Source organism: Hyposmocoma kahamanoa, unplaced genomic scaffold, assembly GCF_003589595.1.
Source record: "Hyposmocoma kahamanoa isolate Upper Pololo Valley unplaced genomic scaffold, ASM358959v1 62, whole genome shotgun sequence".
Lineage (NCBI taxonomy): Eukaryota > Metazoa > Arthropoda > Insecta > Lepidoptera > Cosmopterigidae > Hyposmocoma > Hyposmocoma kahamanoa.
This window is the reverse complement of record NW_020653850.1, coordinates 12095378-12118953: the sequence shown is the minus strand read 5'-3', so window position 1 is coordinate 12118953 and position 23576 is coordinate 12095378. Positions and strand designations below refer to the sequence as shown.

The 23576-nt window shown below is 34.7% G+C and overlaps 1 protein-coding gene across 3 annotated transcripts in view; it reads left to right on the top strand.

The window, feature by feature from the left end:
* The window catches only part of LOC113229390 (glutamate receptor ionotropic, kainate 2), a 32773-nt gene extending 13741 nt beyond the window's left edge, over positions 1-19032 (top strand). Inside the window, exons 5-19 of one of the 3 annotated variants that reach the window (XM_026462959.1) lie at positions 3248-3405; positions 3921-4062; positions 5679-5843; positions 5917-5937; positions 6128-6280; positions 8613-8831; positions 9284-9534; positions 9832-10011; positions 10977-11114; positions 11896-12094; positions 12721-12952; positions 14152-14267; positions 16506-16661; positions 17891-17899; positions 17973-19030. In XM_026462959.1, coding sequence (XP_026318744.1) covers positions 3248-3405; positions 3921-4062; positions 5679-5843; positions 5917-5937; positions 6128-6280; positions 8613-8831; positions 9284-9534; positions 9832-10011; positions 10977-11114; positions 11896-12094; positions 12721-12952; positions 14152-14267; positions 16506-16661; positions 17891-17899; positions 17973-18125 — 2292 coding nt within the window. In that variant the 3' untranslated portion in view covers positions 18126-19030. Of the gene's footprint in view, positions 1-3247; positions 3406-3920; positions 4063-5678; positions 5844-5916; positions 5938-6127; positions 6281-8612; positions 8832-9283; positions 9535-9831; positions 10012-10177; positions 10310-10976; positions 11115-11895; positions 12095-12718; positions 12953-14151; positions 14268-16505; positions 16662-17890; positions 17900-17972 lie in introns of all 3 variants that reach the window. The other 2 variants (XM_026462960.1, XM_026462961.1) reach the window with 2 other exon arrangements.
* Positions 19033-23576: the final 4544 nt, after the last annotated feature.

Genomic DNA, 23576 nt, shown 5'->3' with positions numbered 1-23576 from the left:
GCTCTATAACACAGGTTAATCCTAATATAGACACCAGACTTTCACAAACGAAACACGGTTCGGGAACATGTGCCGACCATAGGCATATAAGTTTTTTTTGTGAAGGTAATAAAGACATTTTCATTTTCCTTATTATGTACTTACTGGTACCAAAATAGGGCCTGAACTGACAATTCCTTCGCGTTTGGATACCACTTTCCACTTAACATCACGTGGAGTGGAGTCATTTGCCTGTCAGGTATAAAAAAATAAAAAAAAATAAAAAAAAAATTTCTTTTATTAAGCAATAATTGCGAAAGAAACAAGAAAATTATTACCGAGTGTGGCCTCCTCTTGCCGAGATGACTTTTGCAATTCTTCGTCGCATGCTTTGAATGAGATTTTTTTATAATTTCTCGAGGAATACTTTAAAATTCGACCGGGATAATACTTTCAATCTCTGGAAGGAGTGGTGGAGTAGGATGTAACACACCTTTTTCGAATGTCCCAAAGATCCGCAATGGGATTGAGGTCGGATCGGAATTTCTTGCTGGCCAATCTAAACGAATCCCTACTTTTCTAGACTCAGAAGAATATCTAAAAAAATACAGATTTGGAATAAAAAGTTTGACTTTAATGTCAAATTGTATTTAAAAATCACGAACAAAAAAGTTTTTTCCAAAGAAAAAAGCAGTTAATGTGAAATGTCAATCGAAAATCAGCAGATGTATATCAGTTTTAGGTAAACATCGATCGAACATTACGTGTACGTATTCTGCCCGGCATTGAGACCGGCGCGGCCTAAACGCAATAATTATTCCCTTTAGGCCGCGCCGGATTCAAACGCCCGGTACTAAAAAATCACAAAATAGAGTCAAATAACCTTAGAATAATAACGCATAGAAACCTAGTCCGCACACGCTAAGTAAGGCAAATTGAAGCGCGCCCAAAGGGCCTACACGAGCGGGCGGACCTTCAGTGCTCAAGGGCAACTTGCACGGCGAACAGATCAAGAATTTTAGCTAAAAATGACGAAATGTGCGGTAAATGAGAGTAAAAATACGTCAGACAAACATAAAATAGATACGAACATCACATTCCACAAGGAAGTAAGGTGTTTCAACTTGTATTTTTATATAAATATTCACTAAAACCGAAAATTAACCTACTACTAAAACTACATGAATTTGATTTTTGCCTCACTTGTGACAGTTCGTTTGATATGAAACTATCATTCTATGCGTTATTATTCTAAGCAAATAACGTAATATTACGAAAAACCTCATATTATATGAGTATGTACACAAACGAGACCAAAAACAATCACATTATAAGCCAATGTCATTTTTTAAACATTTTCAAAAACTCTCGTGTGAAGCATCTATCGCCCGATCGGTGTGCTCGAGCATGATCTTTCATGAAGACACCAGCAGCACATGTGACGGCTAGTGCCGCTTGTGCATGAGGAATTACGATTACCCTGATGTATCGTTGTTCAATGAGAGAGCCATTTTCAATGAAAACTAAGTATGTCCGTTCTGATCTTCGGAAATTATGCCAACCCAAAACATATCAGACCCTTCACCGTACGGCCAAATATCTTTGAAACATGCGTCTATACCGCTCACCAAGTAACTTACTATGAAATCTTATTACGATTCAGCTTAAGATATAAATTGAATCGTTGTGAGACAGCGCTCGATGAAGTGTATATCACAATATCACATCCGCCGTCTCTAGGCTCTGTACATTGTTTTCTGCCCGATCCTGGGCTCCCTTTGAATGAGCCGGTATCTTGAAATCATGCCCAGATCTTTTGAACAGTAAAACAACTGACATAACCATGACATAACGGTTCTGTGGTTCCGACACAACATTTGAGTAAAGTATTTTTCAAGAAGAGTCCTAGCGATTAACGTCTTGTCTACCCATCGAGTATTATACTCGATGTGTCTACCATAGTACGATACAAAATTTGACACTAAAAACAAATTTTAACAATTGGACAATAATATCAATAAGTTAAAAGTACTTATTCTAATAATGAAATACATTGTACCACACAACCCAAAAATCTTTTCATACCAACCGAATATTTTTCAAATTTATAAGTTTTTAATCTTACCGGTCAATATTTTTTAACACGTAGACATTTCCGATTATTTTTATGCATATAAAACCTCTTTTTTATAAGTTTTGATTATTTGTGTTATGTGCCAGATTACTTTGCAAAAAGGTTTATTTACACATTTATAAAATGTAAGAGCCTTAACACACAGCGTATTTTATACGCGCCGACGATGCGCAATTCACAAACGCGCGTTATTTGCGCGTATACGCGCCGCAGACGTGCTGTAGTCAATCGATTCAAAAGACAAGCTTATATACTCCACTTACAATTTCAAGTTGCTTTTTTAAAAATGTAACTGAAATTAATAAACAAAACTTAAATTACAACTATCTCTTGAACATGAAGTTTTGCACAATATTCAATTTACGGCGCGTATACGCGCATCGTCGACGCGTAATAAATACGGCGTGAAAGCCTATGCTCTAATAGTTTCTAAACAGCTCACCTTTGACATGTTTCCAGTCATAAATACATAAACATAAAAAGCTATGAAGCATGTATTCTCGTACATTTTGATCTATATCATTAATTAATGCAATTAATTACCTAGTGTAACACATGAAATCCGATCAGGACCGTATCAATCTGCTACTTGAACGATAATTCGATAATATGATATTCAGCAATGACAAATAAACGGATTTATTTACTAGATTTTGTAAAGATTATAATGAACGTTATATAACTACAAATGGAATATTACTTATCATTGTATATAAAGTCTATACCTTTTTTATTTATATAAAAGAGAAGTCACTATATATTTAAACTGAATATTTATTACTAGGAATTGATGAAGCGAGTTCCCGCTACAGTGTCATTAAATTTTCGTTGTTAATATATGATTATTATATCCTAAATCTACAAGTATTTGTCTTTAAACACTGAAGAGATGGAAATTTTGCACATATTCAATTATTTAATAAACGTCAATGTAAAGCAAACGGACGGAAATCAGAACTCCCAATGAAAGTTATGAGTTTGTGAGTAAAGTAACTTTTGAAAATGAAATTGTCTCCGTATTATTAAAACACTGTATTTAAATATTTTTTTAGTTTACACATCTAATCAGGTAATCACATATTATAGATAATTGATTTTAAAACTGTGTTTGTTACACCTTGGTTTATGTTACAGGCTTACGTGGATTTAGTTAGAGCATGGGGCTGGAAATCATTTACGATTGTATACGAAAATAGTGATGGTTTGGTGAGATTGCAAGAATTGCTCAAAGCCCATGGCCCAACTGAATTACCTGTCTCGGTCAGACAGTTACCCGATTCGCATGATTATAGGTAAGATAATTATTCGACTAGCATATTTGTTACGTTTTATTTTATTCTTTTTTTATTAGTTCAGAGCAAACGCCAAGATATTCTAGTACTATTTCAAAAGATCTGAACCCAACTAAGGGATAGGACATAATGATTAATTTAGCATCATTCTGCCTGGAGGCAAATCATTATGAATGATGGATCATTACATCAATAAATTCAGCACTATTCTGCCTATGTACGTCAAGATACAATGTATATTATCTTCTATACAAAAGAATATTGTTTCTTTTGTAATCAACCATAAGAACTCTAATGTACGGAAATATTAACACTTGCTAGTTTGGTATTAGTTTCTCACATCTTTTCGATATTTTTCTTACAATTGTTTCGGTCTCTTCCCTTTTTACTTATAAGAACTTTTTCTTAATAATTTAGTTCCTACTTCGCAGCGACTTATCGTATACTAAGTTACAATCGAGGCTAAAATTTTGTGATAAAAAATAGCAAGAACTATAATTTTGCTTTCCGCACAGGCCACTGTTGAAACAAATAAAAAATTCAGCGGAATCACACATAGTTCTCGATTGCGCGACTGAGCGTATCAGAGACGTATTGCAACAGGCACAACAAATCGGAATGATGTCAGATTACCACAGCTATCTTGTTACGTCTTTGGTAAGTAAGTCAACAATACACATGTGCAAAACAGTGCCTCGAAAAGTAATATAATTAACGTTCTCGTGAAAGAAATATTGCACTGTGGTATCACAATATCACACACCCTAAAAATGAGATGTTATTAACATCACTCTGTACTATTACCATCACATTGCATTACAGTGTGATATCACAATCACTCACATCACACCGACTAAGAATGACATGTGTTATAAGTACCACTCCGTACTTTTACCATCACATTGCATTACAGTGTAATGTCACCATCTCACGCAACACGCAGAGTAAAAATTTGATGTGTTACAATCATCAATCCGTGCTTGTTTTCCTACTTAGTAATTTTACTTTAGCAATATCGCTGCGATTGACTTGCGTAAACTAGAGAGATAAATATTATGCAGTATAAAGGAACTATTAAGTTTTTAAATAACGCAATTATAGCAATATAGACTGTTCGCTAATAAAAAGATTGATGTAACCTTTATATTGTAGCTGAAATAAATAATAATACCATGCATCAATAGGTATTGTATCGGGTGATGTTATGAGTGATGCTTAATTTTCCAAAGTGAATGTGTGATGTCACATTACAATGTCGCGTGATATCACAGTTGTAATACGAGTATTACTCGCACATCTCTAGTCAACAAGTCTCACATTCCATGTTCCAATCCTCAAATTCTAATTGGACTCCGTGATCGAGTGGCTTGCATGCCGGTTTTCACGAATCCGCGACCGGGTCAGAATAGAAAATTAACTTTTCTATATTGTCTCGGGTCTGGATTTGTGTCATGGTACTGTCGTTGTTTCCGATTTCCATAACACAAGTGCTTTAGCTATTTACTTTCAGATCAAAGCAACGTATGTGATGTGGGCCAAATGTGTGGATAAATGTCTTCATATAGATAGAAGAAGTAATACAGAGAGGTTAAAACCACCAAATATTATTTAGTTACTCTTTTCGAATCCCAAATTTCCGGAAATAATTTCACTGCACACTGTATGATGAAAATATTCACTTAGGAAGCTGAAGTTGGATTTTAAAGTAATTCTAGGAGAGCCATGTAAAAAGAATTTAGTAGATAATTACTTCACTAATTAATTACTAATTAATTAATTCACTAATATTTTCATAAGCTACAAGCAAAAGCTTATTTTAATTAATGCGGATATTATTTATTATAATATATATTTTATTTTTCAGCCATTACTGTTCCACTGCAGGGCAAAGGCCAAATTATTCCCATTTCGATAAAATTTTCTGTGAAGAAATTAGAGATTGATCTGTCCAATAATATAATATAAGAATTTCATGAATTGAAAAAAGTTAGTTAAATATTTGGTGGTTTTAACTCACTCCGTTTTTAATTCACTCCTTGTATCTATAGAAGTTTATGTATTTATTTGGAACACTGTATTCCGACCATTGGTGATGTTGTCCAACAATTCAAATCCTGAGTTTAAAACACCCTTCGTGATGGTCTTCTAATGTTCAGCAGGTTTCTAAAGATTTGCGAAATAATCTACAAGCATTAAACTAACTTTTCAACACTAAAAGCTGAACGAAACACATCAGACATTAACTTTTACAACCGTCGTTTACGACTTCACAGGACCTTCACAGTGTGGATTTAGAGGAATTTAAATACGGTGGTACCAACATAACAGCTTTGAGATTGCTCGATCCTGAGCGGGCTGATGTGCAAAGAGTAGTTCGAGATTGGGTATACGAGGAAGCCCGAAAGGGACGAAAGCTTCAACTAGGACACTCCGCTAAAGTAATATTATGACGACCATATTTGTATGCTAATGCAATCACAAGCTTACTGAAAAGAAATGTTTTGTTTTCAGGATAACATGACCTTCATAAAGGTAAATGCAGAGTTACATGGAGGCGAAGGACGTTTCTGTGATGTGTTTATTTTGTCGTTTCCTTTACCTTATTGGTTTAGGAAACGTACAACAGCTCTACAAGTTGACTTTCGTGCTTTTACTAAATCTTTTGCTTTTATTTGATACGTTTATGTTTTGTTTATTTTGATCTTCAATTTTCTTTGTACAGACAGAAACAGCTCTCATGTACGACGCAGTACATTTGTTTGCGAAAGCTTTACACGATCTTGATACTTCGCAACAAATTGACGTAAGACCTCTCTCGTGTGAAGCGGAAGATACATGGCCCCATGGGTACAGTCTCATCAATTACATGAAAATCGTAAGTTTCCTACTACTCTTATGCGGAGTGTAATTTATCAACACACACCATTAAAAAGTCTTACGTGGTTAGTAGACGAAAAACATACGGTTTTACTGCAGTAACGATATATGTATCCATGCACTTATATAAACTACGATTATTCTCATTTCGATTAAATTTTCTATAAACAAATTAGAGATTGACCTACCGAATAAATTGGTATACTTCAGAAACAAAAGCAGATACCACAATTTTTACAAACCTTATTTGGATTTTGTAGTTACATTTCTTAATATAATCTCAATACCTGGTACTAAAAAAACCCACCTCAAAAGTACGTGGAATTACATATAATTACCAAGTTTTATTGAAATCGGTTACCGGAAAGTGCGCAAACCTGGATTCATCCCCTAGTTCGCCACTATACGGGACTTGACACAGGAGATAATAAAAATCGGTTCTCACTACTCAAAGTATATTGAGAGAAAAACGCCTAAAATTATTGTATAGCAAAATCAACCATCAAAATAATTGCCCCTTATAATAAAATTTAGGTACTATTTATAAAAATGATTCTTCATTAGTGAACAGCCACCATAGAGGTGGGTGATTTTCTTCAACATTAAATGGGACCACAATGGAGGTACCCTCTTTCCACCAAAAAAAAGAATCATGAAAATCGGTTCACAAATACTGGAGTTATCGCGTAATATACATACAAAAAAAACGTACAGTCCAGTTGAGAACCTCCTCCTTTTTTTGAAGTCTGTTAAAGATAGTTATTCTTTGAGACTGACTGTATGTACGTTCGTGTACTTCATGAACAAATATTAAAACGGAACTTTATATGTTTGAGGAGCAATAAAGCTTTAGCTAACAGCGAATTACGTAAAGAACTGAGTGACGGATTAACAGATTACATTGAGGTGCAAGACTGTTTACGTCTTTTCGTTACTTAACAAGAGTTTACCACAGCCGTTGGAAATGTTTTCACTTCTTCCAACGTAACAGCTTTATACATGGATTTAGTTTACTCAGCTTGTATGTAGTTTTGTTATAACCTGGGTGTCTACATATCTATTCAGGAATTGTTCTAAATATTACAAACATCAGCTAATGCTGTGTATTTTTTTTTATAATGAATCAAAGAAACAGTTTGTATTCTTCTGTACCCTGTAAATAAGAATGATGTGGGAGCCTACTATGAGTTTATAAGCGGTCAGCCAAGTTCCATTCAATTCACTTGACGTGGTAAAACTGATTTGCTAAAATTCGTATCATGACCTACACAAAGTTAAACGGGAATGGCATGGCTGGATGCTGAATTTTACTTTTTAAACGTTAATTATTGTCTCTGACTGGCTAGCTGACATCTAATAAGAGCGAGATGGAACTACATACTAAATCATATGAAAGAAATAGACATATGTACTATCCTGGGAGCGTACTAGCACAATTACCCGATTGAGTTCAAAATGAGAATAATTATATTTTTTTTATTAATTTTATTATTGATTATACTTACTTCGTTGTTTTGTAATATAGGCAACTATTCAATCGTACTTTACAATTTGTCGCACGACAAAATTACATGTCATGTCTAGACATGACATGTAATTTTGACTAGTCATTATCATTGAAATTAATAAGGTACGTTTGTAATTTGATAACATAATTGGAACACATCTTGTATTCGTACATTTTCATTGATTGCATTTAAGTCAAATTTGGCACTATTTAAAAGTTATTTTACGATATTCGGTAAATAAAATTATTAAAATGATTAAAATTCCATTTTAAATTGCAATAACATTCTTGCCAATAATTTATTAACAATAGTATAAAGATTGGGAACTTGAACTAAAATTTTCAAAAAACGGTCAATAGTTAATAGTATTTATTTATTGACAATTGGCTTTAGAACTGGCTGGCTGGCCTTAGAGATAACAAATAATTATGAAACTGAAAATGTAATAAAACTTAAACGAAATTTCTTAAAAATATAACAAAATCTAAAAAAGTTAGTCACGGAGTAACTTTTTTAAATTGCTTATTTTTACAGATGAGACCGCCATTTGCCAAGCAAATGGCACGTCCTGATACGATTTTGCTTTAAAAGAAAAGGAGAACTGATTTCGAATGGGGAACGTAAACTGCACAGACAGTGAATTGTTTTTGTGAGGTCACAGTACGAATTTGACAGGCAATCCAACTTACGGGCTTAAATAGGATTGCTTTAAAAGCTCATAGTAGGCTACCTGATCAAAATCTTGATTATCTATTTGTCGAGTATTAACAAAATGACTCAATAACTTAACCAACATTTTATTGAAATTGTTTCGACGAACAGGTAGAAATGAAAGGCTTAACTGGAGTTATAAAGTTTGATCATCAAGGATTCAGAAGCGATTTCACTCTAGATATAATTGAATTGACAAGAGACGGCCTACAGAAGGCGGGCACTTGGAATTCCTCGGAGGGTGTCAATTATACGAGATCTTATGGAGAAAATCAAAAACAGATAGTAGAAATACTACAAAACAAAACTCTTATAGTTACTACTATTCTGGTAAATATTCCGCTTTGAAGAATTTAGATACATACTTATTTGTTTCATGGCGAACTCATTTTCATCGACTTAATTCTATGGAAACCTGTTTACGACTCCCTTGTGTCGCACAAAGAGAAAATTAAAGTACCCTACATAATATGAATTTTCTATCAAGGAATGAGTTTATGTAGTCTTGCAAAAAAAAAATATATTCCCAGATAAACGAAATTCAAACGACACATAACCATATTCATAACTTGTTACTAAACTTTGGCCCAAAAAGTAAAGATGGATAAACTTTGAAAACTTTCAGCCCAACGCTAGTCTTGTAACTATATTTCGTCATATTTCATAGATGATTGACATAATCAATTTCTGTCTGACTATTGAAATCATTAATCAAAGCCTAAATTCGTAAAACGTGCCTGATAGTCTTCAAATATTCAAGTGAACAATCTTTTATTCTCTAGAGTGCACCGTATTGCATGAGAAAAGAAGCAAGTGAAAAGCTTACCGGCAACGCACAGTTCGAAGGGTACGCCATTGATCTGATCCACGAGATATCTAAAATTCTGGGCTTCAATTACACATTCAAGCTGGCGCCCGACGGTCGATACGGCTCCTTTCACCGGGAGACTAAAGAGTGGGATGGAATGATAAGGGAACTATTGGAACAACGAGCTGATCTCGCTATTGCCGATCTCACAATCACTTATGACAGGTAAATTGAAATCTGATTAATTAAAATGATACGCGACATAAAATAACAATGAACAATGCTATAAATGAGATTATTAATACCTACGAATGTTCCCATAATATCTTGAATGTTCAATTGGTTTCTACTTTAAGCATTCTTGCGGTTCCAAAATCAACCGATGAACTTCGTTTCCATAATTCGAATTGCAAATTCGTTGGAACTCAATTATCGCGTTCACGATCGGAATAAGACGAAAGCGATGCGAAGGCGGCTCGACACAAATTACGTGTGGTTTGAATACCTGATTTTTGTTTTTAGGGAGCAAGTGGTTGACTTCACAATGCCGTTCATGAACCTCGGTATTTCGGTACTGTACCGCAAGCCCATTAAACAGCCACCCAACTTGTTTTCGTTCCTGTCACCCCTCTCGTTGGATGTCTGGATTTATATGGCCACTGCGTATTTGGGCGTTTCTGTGCTGCTGTTTATACTCGCCAGGTATGTGGACTGCGCATAAAATAAATGGTAATGCTGTTTACCAATGTTTTCTGAAATTATAACTAATGATACCAGATGCTATAGAGCATTTTATGTGTTTATGCATTTGAACGAAAATATTGATGGTTTTCCAATAGGTTCTTTGCTAAACGACCCTGTTATTTAGGTTTACTCCTTACGAATGGCATCAGACGCATACGCCGGATGGTGAGAAAATGGAAAACATTTTCTCACTCGCCAACTGTCTCTGGTTTGCTATTGGATCTCTCATGCAGCAGAGCTGTGACTTTTTACCCAAGTAAGACGAACCGCCTTTAAACCAGAAGCATGCTTGAATATTCAAGTGTGATTTCCAAGTGACCTCAGCGAAGTCCACAAGGTTCTGGCCGTGATAGAAAAGGGGTTCTCAAATCACTCGCCAACGTGTTCAATAACGAAGTTCTAAAGTCCATTCTTACTGCATAACTTTCTCTCGAACCGCATATAAGGCAAAACGTATCCCAAATACTTATTACATATTTGGAAGTCTGCGCGCGACTCAGATTACGAAATTCGCCGCATATGGTTTATAGAGTTTGATAACTAGCATCGAGGGTGAGATAAGATGTTACTAAACTTTGGCAATATAAAATATTCACCGAATTTTAAGGATGCTTTAAAGAAAAGTTTACATTAAACGCCAAAAGTATTTATTATTTTGGGGAATATTATCCACGGCTTCTACACACAATTTAACATTTCTTCTTGAATATTTTGGTACTATAAATAGAAAATTATACTTTTTTAGTCTATGGTGGCATTTTAATTTACTGAAATTAGCCGTGAATTGAAAATCTAAATTTTGGATCCGAGAATAATATCAATGAGACTAAAACTTTGGGATTCGAACATGCTGGGTAGTGATGTCACGCTTGCCACAGTACGGTGTTCATAGGATGGAACTGATGGGCCGTATTTGGGCGCAGGTTCAGCCCGTACGAGTGGGACACCCCCCGGAACTGTCTAGATGAGCCGCCGGTGCTGGAGAATCAATTCACTCTGTTGAACTCGCTGTGGTTCACTATCGGATCCTTGATGCAGCAAGGTTCGGATATCGCGCCGAAGTAAGTCCCGTCCACAAACTAACTGATGGCTACATCTATAATAAGGAATGTGTGGAAACTATTTTGAGCTCAAACTTTTGTTACTAGGTACCTAATACAAGCAACTGTTTTAGAGAATAAACAAAAAAGTCTAAAACTTGCTTTAGTTTCCCTACGTTTCTACTCTGATGTTTGAATTTATATTGCTCTTAAAACCATTTTAATGAAAGCTTGCAGCGATTTTAACGTATCATAATGAATCGAGAATATCGATTTATGGAGTAAAATTAGTTGTGAGAACTTTAAACGTGGACTCGTAGCCTTCAGTTACACAGCTTGGATGAAGAACTTCCTATTCACTAATTAGTTTCAAAGCGACCTCAGCTCTTTGTGAATTTCAAACGTCGGTAGTCAGAGGATGGTCCAATTTGAATAGAGACGTGTCGAAATTTTCAACTAGCTTGGTTACTAGTTAGCTAAGGAATATGTGGTTTTGTTTGCTAATAAAATCAAAGTAATGTTTCTTATCTGCACCCGATTTCTGCGCTTGCGTAGTCTCCATAGCTTGCTGCATCAAAGTTTAATACTTACTATAGATAAGTACATGTAAGTTCTGAGACTCGTTTCGCGTTCTTAGAAATGTGCAACGGCTCTTTTATTTTAGAATTTGTGTTAGATTCAATCATTTACGGGAATAGGTTATCAGTTCTTGTACTAATCTATAATTACACTTGAAATGTCTAATCATCGATAGGTTAATTACGTTTGATATTCTATCCTACCGATATTATTTCCTATACAGAGCCGTATCGACACGAATGGTGGCCGGCATGTGGTGGTTCTTTACTTTGATCATGATATCTTCGTATACCGCCAATTTGGCTGCCTTCCTGACAGTCGAACGAATGGACTCGCCAATTGAAAGTGCCGAGGATCTCGCCAAACAAACGAAAATCAAATATGGCGCTTTAAAAGGAGGTTCTACTGCTGCTTTTTTCAGGGTGAGCTATTCAGCTTTTAAAATTGTTCATGTGCCAATTTAATGTACTCTAAAAAAATTTCATTTTTAAACGCCAAACCAAAAAAAATAAGACAAAAGAAGATGTTTGTTTTTATACTTATTAATTTTTGTGTTGTAAAATGTCCTTTAATGTCATAAGATTGTCTCAAAAGACCACCAAGCAAGAATAACACTCACTTCCCTCCTCTTTTAACTTGCCCCTAGTCCCTGTTGTTTTATCTCTTAAATGTCAGCTGGATGAAATATAAACTCTGAGAAATTTGCTATCCAAACACTGTTCTAAAGATTTATGACAGTCCTTGAAAGTTGGCGAAAACTGGCCTCAACCGTATTTACACTCGGGAATTATACAGGGGCGATTTATCAAAGTCACTATAAGAAAAGCCTCGATGGCTTATGGCTATCTTGACTTTGAATAAATCTGTTGTTAAGTAGGGGTAATTTTACAAACGTAACCTAATTTCAGTCGATTCATTTTATGATCTCCTTTTATTATGAATTAACCACTTTTAACATCTTAAAAAACGGACTTTATCAATATCAAAAGAAAGAAATAGTATGATTAGGTTTGAAAATGGAGTACACACACATAGAATTGACCAACAGGATTCGAACTTTTCGACCTATCAACGCATGTGGTCGTTTATGGAGTCAGCTAGACCGACAGTGTTCACAAGCAGCAACAAGGAAGGGGAGGAGCGCGTGATGCGAGGCAAAGGCTCTTACGCGTACTTGATGGAGTCTACTACGATCGAGTACGTCATTGAAAGGAACTGCGACCTTACTCAAGTGGGTGGAATGCTCGACTCGAAGGGGTACGGGATCGCCATGCCGCCAAGTGAGTCTGCTTGCCCTTATAGCCACTTAACGATGAGTGTTTACTGTACAGGTTCAATTGAAATGGAACGCAGTGCAGATACGTAGTGGAACCACATGGAATTCCACATTCACTTTTGTGGTTTCAATATTAAGTTAATATGACTCTAATTTGAAAATGAAACTAATTTTTCCAAATGTAAATCTACAAATCACCCAATTTTTAACTTTCTTTAAAAATCTTTTGTAAATAAAGTTAAAAATTGGGTGGTTTGTATTAATTTTACACACAACTGGTTGATGACTTTACAATCTCAGTCAGCCGTGACTATGGGACCTATGAAGTGCCCAAAACGTTGGTGGGTTTCAAAAAAAAATTGTTTCTAATGTGTAACAGTCACGGAAACCTAAAAACTTGGTTACAGTTGTTTAAATAATGAAAAATGTGTAAACGTGCTTACTTGATTACTAGGTTTTTTTTATAAATTACGAGCGCCATTATCGTCTTGACGAGATACTTATTTATGTGAGTCGCTTCATTAACTGCTCTGACTTTGCAGTTCACAGTAATTGACATCATCTTGTCCTAAAATCAGAGATTATGTTCCTATTTCTAATTTAGTAATAGTGCCTAGTTTATTAAATTTTCAGATTATTTTATTTCTATGATACAAAAAACCGCCAGCTAGACAAACAACAGGTTCTCGTGGTGGAAAATGGTTACCACCGCATTACATTTGCTCGCTAAAGGAATATCGTTATCCCAATATGCATTGCTGGCCGTATGATATAAGATCTTATAGATGACATTTAAAAACTTTGATTTCGATTAAACAAAGATGGCGAACTAAGCAAGTTTTTCGTATTTACAAAACGAACTTCGCTTATGTTTAAGCAAGGAATTACGTAGTAAACTTAAAGTTTTTTCTTTTTTTTTCGTTTCGCCTACGTTTTGCAAAGAATTACGTAGTTAACTCAAATTTTAATTTAATTCTTACTTAAACTAGGCAAAGTTACTTTTGTAAATATCAAAAATTTGCTTAGCTCGCCATTTTTGCTTAGTTGAAGTCAAGTTCGTGTTATAAATTTCCTGTGCCTGTCATTACATTGGCTCTCTTTACCCTTCCGTCCGGAATGCTATAATAATAAAAAATAAAGTACTGCTTTGCAGCAACATAACTAGATTAATTTAAAAAACTGAGGTTGAATTTAATTTTGTAGATTCCCCATATCGCACTGCCATAAGTGGAGCCGTTCTGAAATTACAAGAGGAAGGAAAATTACATATTCTCAAAACGAAGTGGTGGAAGGAGAAACGCGGCGGGGGTTCTTGTAGGGTAAGTGGATGTTTTCGGAATACGAAAGTGTTTTGATGAAATTGGAATCTATTGTGAATTCGAAATAATCGCCAATATCGCTGGATGTTTAGTTTCGATTTATTTTTTGTTTATTTCACATCGCACTCAGTGATTGTGACAAAACAAAACACAATGCTATCCAAACAATTCCAAATGGGATTCGGAAAATTCTCTGCAAAAATTTGTTTGCATTAATGTCTTGGTCTTCCGTTCCTATTGTATGTGGCATGAATGGCAGCCTTTTTCGTTGTGTAATAATGTATGTAAAAGGTTCATATTGAGTCAAAGAACAAAAAGTTGGGATAATAATATTTTTAATCCTTTAAGTATATATTTTCCCTTTAAAATTTTGTATAAGCCTAAATTACCTTTCTGAGGGAAATTAGATTTTGTTTGTATAAATTATTAAAAATGTAAAATAAATAGTCTTGTATGAAATAAGTATTTTTAGAACGATTAAAAGATTACAAAAGGCTCCATTCGTACATTTAAAGCACAGACCAGACGGGTGGCTATAAGCTTTTTTTTGTGACACCAAGTTACGGGGCGCACAAGTCGTGTGCCTGGTAGTAAGCGACACGCCAGTCCAAGGCATTTCTAGTGCCACTCAAAGCTTTAAATCGCAAAAATCTAAGGGGCACTGCCACGGTGCCCGTCACTCTGAGACATAAGTGAACAAGTCCCATGTGCCTGTAATTTCACCGGCACCCTTACCCTTCAAGATCGGAACGCAGTAATGCTCACATTGCTGCTTGGCGGCAGAAATAGACAAGTTCTATATATATATTTAATATAATTTTATAGAAAGAGAGGGCGGTAGAATCCCACTCCTAAAGTCACAACTGCGAAAGATAAGTAGTCGAGACTGTCGTCCTGGCACTTTTGGTTATTTTTTTAGGTAAAAATTAATCCGCTTATGATTTCCATCTCAACTGATGAAAATTGGTGTTGGGGTCGACGACGAAGCATGCACACCTATATAATGCCTATTCACTTTTACCGTGAAAAGGTCCAGTTTAAAACTTTAACGAACATACATCTGCCGGCAGGGAGCTCCACTCAAATGCCATAAATGTGGAGGGGTAACGCTTCGGGCGAATCTTATATATCCACAACATAGGAGTGGAACCCTAGCATAGTCTAGTCCTCCAATAGCAAAAAGGGGATGGCGGAATGATTTCATGCAATTCCGTCGCACACTATCCATGGTATATCCTGCAGAATATCGGCTGTTAATTTTTACGTCAGTCTATATAACATGAAATGCAATATTCACCAATTTTAAGGGAAATTTTAGGAATTATCGTGAATTAGTAGTATTAAATTTTTCGTGAGTTTCCAAAACACAAAAAATTGAAGACAAAACAATCTTGCCTTGTATTATTTAAAACTAGCTAATGTCCGCAACTTACTACTTACTTACTTACTTGCAGTAGCCTATAGTACTGTACTAATTTTCATAGTTTTGTTGGTTGGTCCTCCATACAAAATTTTGTCTCCCATTTCTCCCCATAAACATTTATTTTTTGCGATAAAAAGTAGCCTATGTCCCATCTATCTCTATACCGAAATTCACCAATATTGGTTCAGCGATTAAGGCGTGAAAACGTAACAGACAAAGTTACTTTCGCATTTATAAATTAATTTGGATCAGTATGTCTCAAATGTATTTGCTTTATTCTGACACTTTTTTAAAGTGTTATAGCTCCATCGATATGACTATGTAATTTACAATATTTTGACGTGAATCGTATTATTTAATGACATGACTCTTTTTCTCAATTGTTTTGTTATAAAATTTACGGTAAATTTTTCTTGACAATATGTCTCAGAGTGACAGGTCCGGTAGTAGTGCCCCTGAGATCTATGCGATTTAAAGTTCCGAGTGGCACTGCAACGGTTAAGGGTCGACGTTTAATTTTCTACTAGGCGCACGACTTGTTCGTCCCGTCACTTCATATAATAATAATAAAATAAAAAATGTAGTGATATCCCCCTAGTGTCTAATATATAGTTTTTCCTTAATTATGTATGTCCCTATGTATATTCATCATCCATACATTCACGTGTAATAATATAGATAAAGGACACGTAGTCACCATCTAATCCTTTTGGTCTTCTTACGCCATACATACAATTCTAATCTGGAAAACGAGCACGGTGTTCTTTTGCGTAAGCATGTCCTAAGTTCCTCCAAATTTTATGTCCCATTCACAGGATGAGACATCGAAATCATCATCGACAGCAAACGAGTTGGGGCTCGCAAACGTGGGTGGCGTGTTTGTCGTGCTGATGGGAGGTATGGGGGTTGCCTGCGTCATCGCCGTGTGCGAGTTCGTATGGAAGTCACGCAAAGTTGCCGTTGATGAAAGGGTAAGACAAAAATCGCTTTAATGGTCCTTTCTAACTGCCACTTTTGTGTTTAAAACATCGCCAATGTATAGGTTTTTTATTTTTACAGTTACAAGTTTTTTACACATACTCTATAAATGCCACTATGATAATTGATGTTGGAATATTATAGTAAAATTTTATACTGTTTGTGGATTATAACTCATATTCATATTGTTTTTAAACCTATAAATTGTACGACCTTAATGATTGTCATAGATATAGGGTTTATTTTAATATGCTGCCATTGATTTACGGGGTGTAATAAATACTTGTAACGTGGCACATTATTTAAGATAACATATCACAAGGCATAAAACCTTTTACAGTTTCTATTTTACGTATACAGAAATCTACAATGATTATTCTAGAATACGAATTCAAACTTGATAGAAGCTTCTCGTCGGCTAAATTTGTGAACCTCGTAACCTCCATTAATGTGAATTGTTGAGTAGCCACCAACAACAATATTACTAGGAATAATTATACGATAGTCTGTATATATACCTTTATTTTAACTAAAAGAAGGCCTATAAACTATATTTTAGCTTTAAATTGTCCAATTTAATTTGATTTTTTAATTGTGCGTTTGAAGAGTAAAAAAGGGATTTCCTCCAACAACGAAGTTACGAGATTTTCGAATTTACCCGATGTTTTATTCCACGTTCGAATAAGGGCCACCACGTCAACAAAATGATTTTATAAAATACCAGATCAGATTTATGTAAATAAATTTTGGAAATGTGTCACATTCACATATTGGTTACCTGAAAATGTATTCCGTACGTGTGTCCAAATAGAATAGACTTTTTCTTGTACATTTTATTTTTATAGTCCCCGATAATTGTTTAACTGATTTTCCGTTTTGTTCTAGGTTTATTTTTGAACACCGGTAAAGTTTTTGTTTGTTTCAGACTCAGTAGAGCTAGACGTTCACTTTGTATATAGTTTGAGAACTTCAGTAAAAGTATAGAAATACGAGCTAAAGTTTTGAAATTACACAGTTTATGTATTTGTTACGTTCTAAATTAAAGCAATTTAGCACTATTTGACTGAAATAACAGCACCAGCAGTGCCTACTTACACGTTTATTGAGCTAAAACATATCTATTCCTAATCCTAGTGGATACAGATAATATACTTTTTTCATAAATTATTAAAATTTAATTTATTGTTTTGTTTTTCGCTGCGTTTGATTTTCCCGACGACAGAAGGAAGAGGTACGATTTTTCTAATCTCAAAGTTGGCAGCGCGATTGTAAAATATTCTACCGCACTGACTTTCTGTGATCAGGCTTCCCTTTGCTCGGAAATGGCTTCAGAACTTCGTTCGGCGCTGAAGTGCCCCAGTGGCGCGGGTGGCGGTGGGGTCACAGGCGGGACACGGGACGGGGCGGATTCCCCCTACTTGCACTATGGGTTTAACACGAAGAGTCAGCTTCACTAGCGCCCAGATTTTGCCTCCTCGCCCCCAAGCGATGTGTAGGCAAAGACTATTTACCTATGACAACGATACCCCTCAGAGTCAAAGTGACAGTGCACAAGATAGTGAATGTGAATTTGAACCTAATGCATCATAAAAACCGACTTCGTATTCAGTGTGTTTATACAAATAAAATGAAACTCTGTTGTATCTACTACAATACGTCTGGAATAAATTCAATAACACGAATAGGAATAAATTAATAGTAAATAATTCATAACTGTGTGAGTTTAGTAAGAACAGTGTTGTGAATCTCAGTATTTGAATGTATTATATAATAAAAGGAATCTGATAAGTGGTATATTGAGGGCTATAACTTCGTACTTGCCAAATTTGGAACTAGTGCCAAAGATAAGAAGCCAAATGGTTGTTTGTAAATAAAAGGTTTTGCTCATCGAGCTACTTATGTTCCATAAAATATAACTTGTATTTAAACCCAAGATAAAATAGGTAGTGATTGATGTTTTATATCTAAACTTTGTCTAAGATATTGGTCTAGTTTCATAAATTTAAATTTATAATAGATAAAATATATAGATCTAAATAACTAAGAAGATCATTGTGAAAATCCAATATAGTACTGCCTAGACGAAAATATTAAATAAACACAATACCATAACTTACGAACCACAAATAATAATTTGTCAGTCTTATAATTAAGACTATAATTACTAAATATTAGCAAACTATAATGTACATAGCATTACGAACAATATATATTGTGTACTCAACTGACCACAGAATAGATATCAAACTTAATTGTGCATCTGCATTTGCATAGTTTATGTTCGTTAATTCTTAAAAATGGAGGCAATTTCACACAGCTCAGAGTGTGCCAAATATCTTCATATAACATTTCTGTAACATATTTTGTAAATTTACATTTAAAGCTGAATTTGAATTAATAAATCGTTTTATTAAACATGTACCTTGTGTTCAATTATTCTGTTCACCTGTTGGAAACTACCTTGTTTATCTTTCACCGAAGCAAAAGTACATACTTACCGAAATTCATGTATCACATTCACCTAAATAAACATCGGTGAGCAAATACTCTTACATGCTTACTTATGTATTGTTTTAATTAATTATATTTGTTTTACCGTTGTGATGATCTTTCTAAAAGCCTTATAGTACTTTGTGGATAGTATGTTTTATGTGAATAGCTTACGTCAATTCTGAACTTGAAGTTAAAGAACAAATCTTGCAATATCAGTTAAGCGTCAAACACACAGAGAGCGGGTGCGAGTCGGGCGCGGGGCGGATCAATACAAAGAAAAATCCCTTCTATCTGACTGGACTCGAATGAGTGTCTGTTGCCATGACGGTCACCGCTCTTAACCAACTCAACTACAGACCAAAAAGTGTGTTAACTCTTATTTCTAATAAAGAAACATTATAATAATAATTAGCCTACATACAGCTATTAAATTAAATTTAAATTACTTTTATAGATGAAAATAGCATCCAAATACAAAATCGTTATGTAGATACTTTAGTATCATTTAAAGTAATATTGTAGAAAACTTTAATGTGGGTTATACTACTATTGCACTGACACCGTCACGTATAATCCTACTGCTGAGCAGAGGTCGTCTCTCACAAGGGGAGAACTTGGGCAGTAGTTCCCACGCGGAGCTAATGTGGATTGAGAACTTCACACACATCATTAAATAGCTTTGCAGATGTGTGCAGGTTTCTTCACCATGTTTTCTTTCGTCGAAAAGCTCATGGTATAATTTAAATTAAATTTCGCATATAAATTCCGAAAAACTCAATGGTGTAAGCCCAAATTCGAACTTAAAGGAACTTGAACATGATCTTCGGTTGTTACATTACTTAGTACAATAAATTGTACAGTCAAGAGCACGTCAAACTTGACACTTTTCCACTTTGGACCGTTCTTATCGTAGCGGCATAGAGTTGGATTTAAATCTTAAGTGTCAAGCTTGACGTGCTTTTGCCCCTGTACTTCTACGGAGTTTAAGAAGTCGAATTCTTTATTTTTAAACTAAAATTACATAAAAAGTCGTCATATTTTCCTACGAAGTACTATGGATTATATTTTACACGAGAGTAATTAAAAGAAAGTCGCTTGTGTGAAATTAGTTAGTGTTTGATACACTAACTAATTTCTACAAAGACCATTAAAGTAGCAGTAAAAAGGAATCGGGACCAGGTATTGCGTCAGTTTATTATCACGAGTGTTTTATTATTTTTATACGACTTTCCACAGAGACGTAAGATACATGTGCTATTTAAAATACCTAAGAGATGATCAGGAAAAGTGAAGGGTAAGTAAAAAAATTGTATACGTTTTGTAGGCAAAGTATTTACAAATTAGAAGAGGCAGGCTAATTACTTTTGGACACTGAAATTTTAGCTGGTTTTACATATATCATATTAAATTCCTATAACAATATTTTCATTCATGTTGTGAAAAGTACTGCAACAAGTTTTTTTATCAACACTATAAGGTTTTAATCTTTTGATGGTTTAGGTAACATAAAATGTAGGAATGACTGTATTGCAGAATATAAAATACGTCCGACATTTCACAAAACACCAAAACGGCCGTATATCACGTAATAAAGAAAAGTCGTAATATTCGACGGTGATTTTTACGGATGTCGTCTCTCGTAAAACCTATTTAATACTCAATAGCATAAACTGGTAATTAACGTTTCTCAAATTTTATCTTTCCTTTGTAATAACGTAACCTTCGTCAATATTACTCGTTTAAAGGATATGGCGACTTCCGTGGTGAATGGCTTGCAAACCGGTTTTCATAGAATCTTCATCACAGAGGTCTCGTGTTCGATACTCGACCGGGTCAATGTAGGAAACTAACTTTTCTATATTGTTTCGAGTCTGGGTGTTTGTGGTGCCGTCATTATTCTCGATGTTCATAACACGAGCGCTTTATTAATTACTTGTTTTGGGACGTAAAAATTTATTTATTTATTTATCTCGTCAAACTGAATTGACAAATAAACTTGAAATAAAAGATAATAGTACCTAAGTTACCTGTTTTCGCTTCTAGCCATATAAAAGGTATCAAAGAGGCCACATTGCGGTTAGGTAAATTCAAAGAATTTGTGCCTATGTACCATAATACGAAAAGTAAAAATTGCTTTAAAATATATCGATATTTTGTAGCTTACATTACAACAACTTATGTGTGAGATACTGATATTTACAAGTCTTCATCTGTATATCAGAAACGAAGGCTATAACAAAGAGCAGAATGTAGAGACTTATAACAAAATCCGGCTCTTTCGTACGCTCTGAGACGTGTTAGGCATTCTAATCACATTTACTCGGACTTTGAAACTTCGAATTCCCACATTACTTTACGCATGTTATTCTTCTGAAGACAAAATGGCTTCTGGAGATTTTTTTTGCTGGAAAACCTTACACTTAAAACAAACGCCTTCACTTGAAGTTGTTCTAAAGCATAATCGTGAGTTTATTCAAATTATCTTATTCAGCTCTAAAATATCTATACATAGATCACGCACCGAAATATTTAATTCAACCTCAAAATATTTTAAAAATATTTTTCAATTAAACATTTCTACAAAAATTCCTCCGTCGATTACTCTAAAGTTTTTTAATGTTCTTTTTTTTTTTTTAGTAATTGTTTCCACATTCACTTCAGAAACATCTCAAGTCTTATAAAGAGATAAAATAATAAAGTTTGATGCAGTCATAATTTAAAAGTCGTATTATAGAGTAGTAGAGTTAATCTTTGAAAGTAACAATGGACTGGTTTTATTAACCTTTCCATATAGAAGTCGTAAAATTGTAGAATTTGACCTGAAAGAGGAAATATATCTTTATCAAAATATCATCCTATCACATAGGTGCTATTTAGGTATGTTTCTCTCACCAAGAGTTATTTTCGTATAGACTAATATTATTACTTAATTTTTGTGTTATAGCAGTGGTTAATTAGGAGTATTTTATTATTGCGTTTTCATATAACTCAGTAACAAATACAAAACAGATAAACTACATGATGCGAAAACAATTTTTTTTCAATCTCGCAAACTATTAAATGTACGTAGTAATGTAGATTTTGATTAAGTTCTTCGTTAAGATATTTTCGAAAGGTTTTTATCACGACAATGCATGACAATTGTTAATTTATATTTGAAATTTAAATGCACTAAATAAGCTAATCTTTGCGACATATAACATTTATCATTTCAAAAAGTGAATACCTAGGCCTCAGGTGCAAACCGTAACACTTATGCAATTTATTTCAACCCCAAAGGTCTCTCATGGAATATAGGATCTCGGGTACCCCCTTTCCGGTTAGGGAATAAAAAAGGAAAGAGAAAGTCACGGGCAGTTTACAAACAATGTCTAAAGTTATTCTAATACTTGTATAAAATGTGTTTTACTTTTGAGTACAGACCGTACTATTTTTTTATAATATAAAGTGACGGGACGAACAAGTCGTACGCCCGATGGTAAGCTACACGCCTGTCCATAACAGTTGCAGTGCCACTCAGAGCTTTAATTCGCAAAGATCTGGGGCACTGCCACTGCGCTCGCCACTCTAGGACATAAGTTGACAAGTCCCATGAGCCTGTAATTCCACCAGCACCCTGACATTGCAGCTCGGCGGTAAAAATAGGTAAGGTGGCAGAACTTCCCTGGACGAATTTCTTCAGAAAAAGCTCTACTGCCACTAAATCCACGATCCAACTAGAAAAATAGTCCCTCAGAAATCCAGCTCAACATTAAAAAGTAATTAAAATACAAAATCAATTCCAAAATTCCAAATATGTTTATTTTACTATTTTTATTCGTCACACGTAGATTCTATCTTCGTTTGACGTAGATAGTTCTTCTCGATGATACATCATTGATTCTTCTTCAATATTTTGTATAGACAGCATATGACACTTTTCAACTTATGTCCCAGGATGAAGGGCGCTCTAGCATTGCCTCTCAGATCTTTGCGATTTAAAGCTCTGAGCGGCACGGTTATGACTGGTTGATTGCACTCTAAAAGCTTAGTCTCATCAAGGGAAGTGATGTTGGAGACGTGTTGGCTAGTGAATTCGAAAATCGAGAACTGACTGGATGTTTGGCGAAAAAGAATGACGATTGTCCAAAATAATAATAGGCAAATTGATTAAAAAATAACAACTTTAGACTTTACGCACATCCATATGAATCCAAATTATTGAATTAAATAGGACTTTATTCACAATATCACGATACGATATACAATATCGCGTAGTACATGTAACTCTGATTTCTATTACTAAGTTGATGAAAGGTACGAAGCCTTAGTATAGTGCTGTTTTTCAATCTCCGCCTGTGTTCTGTATCAGAATCTGTCAGAACATAATTACTAACTACAATTCTGAACAAAAGGTATACAACAAAAACAATCAT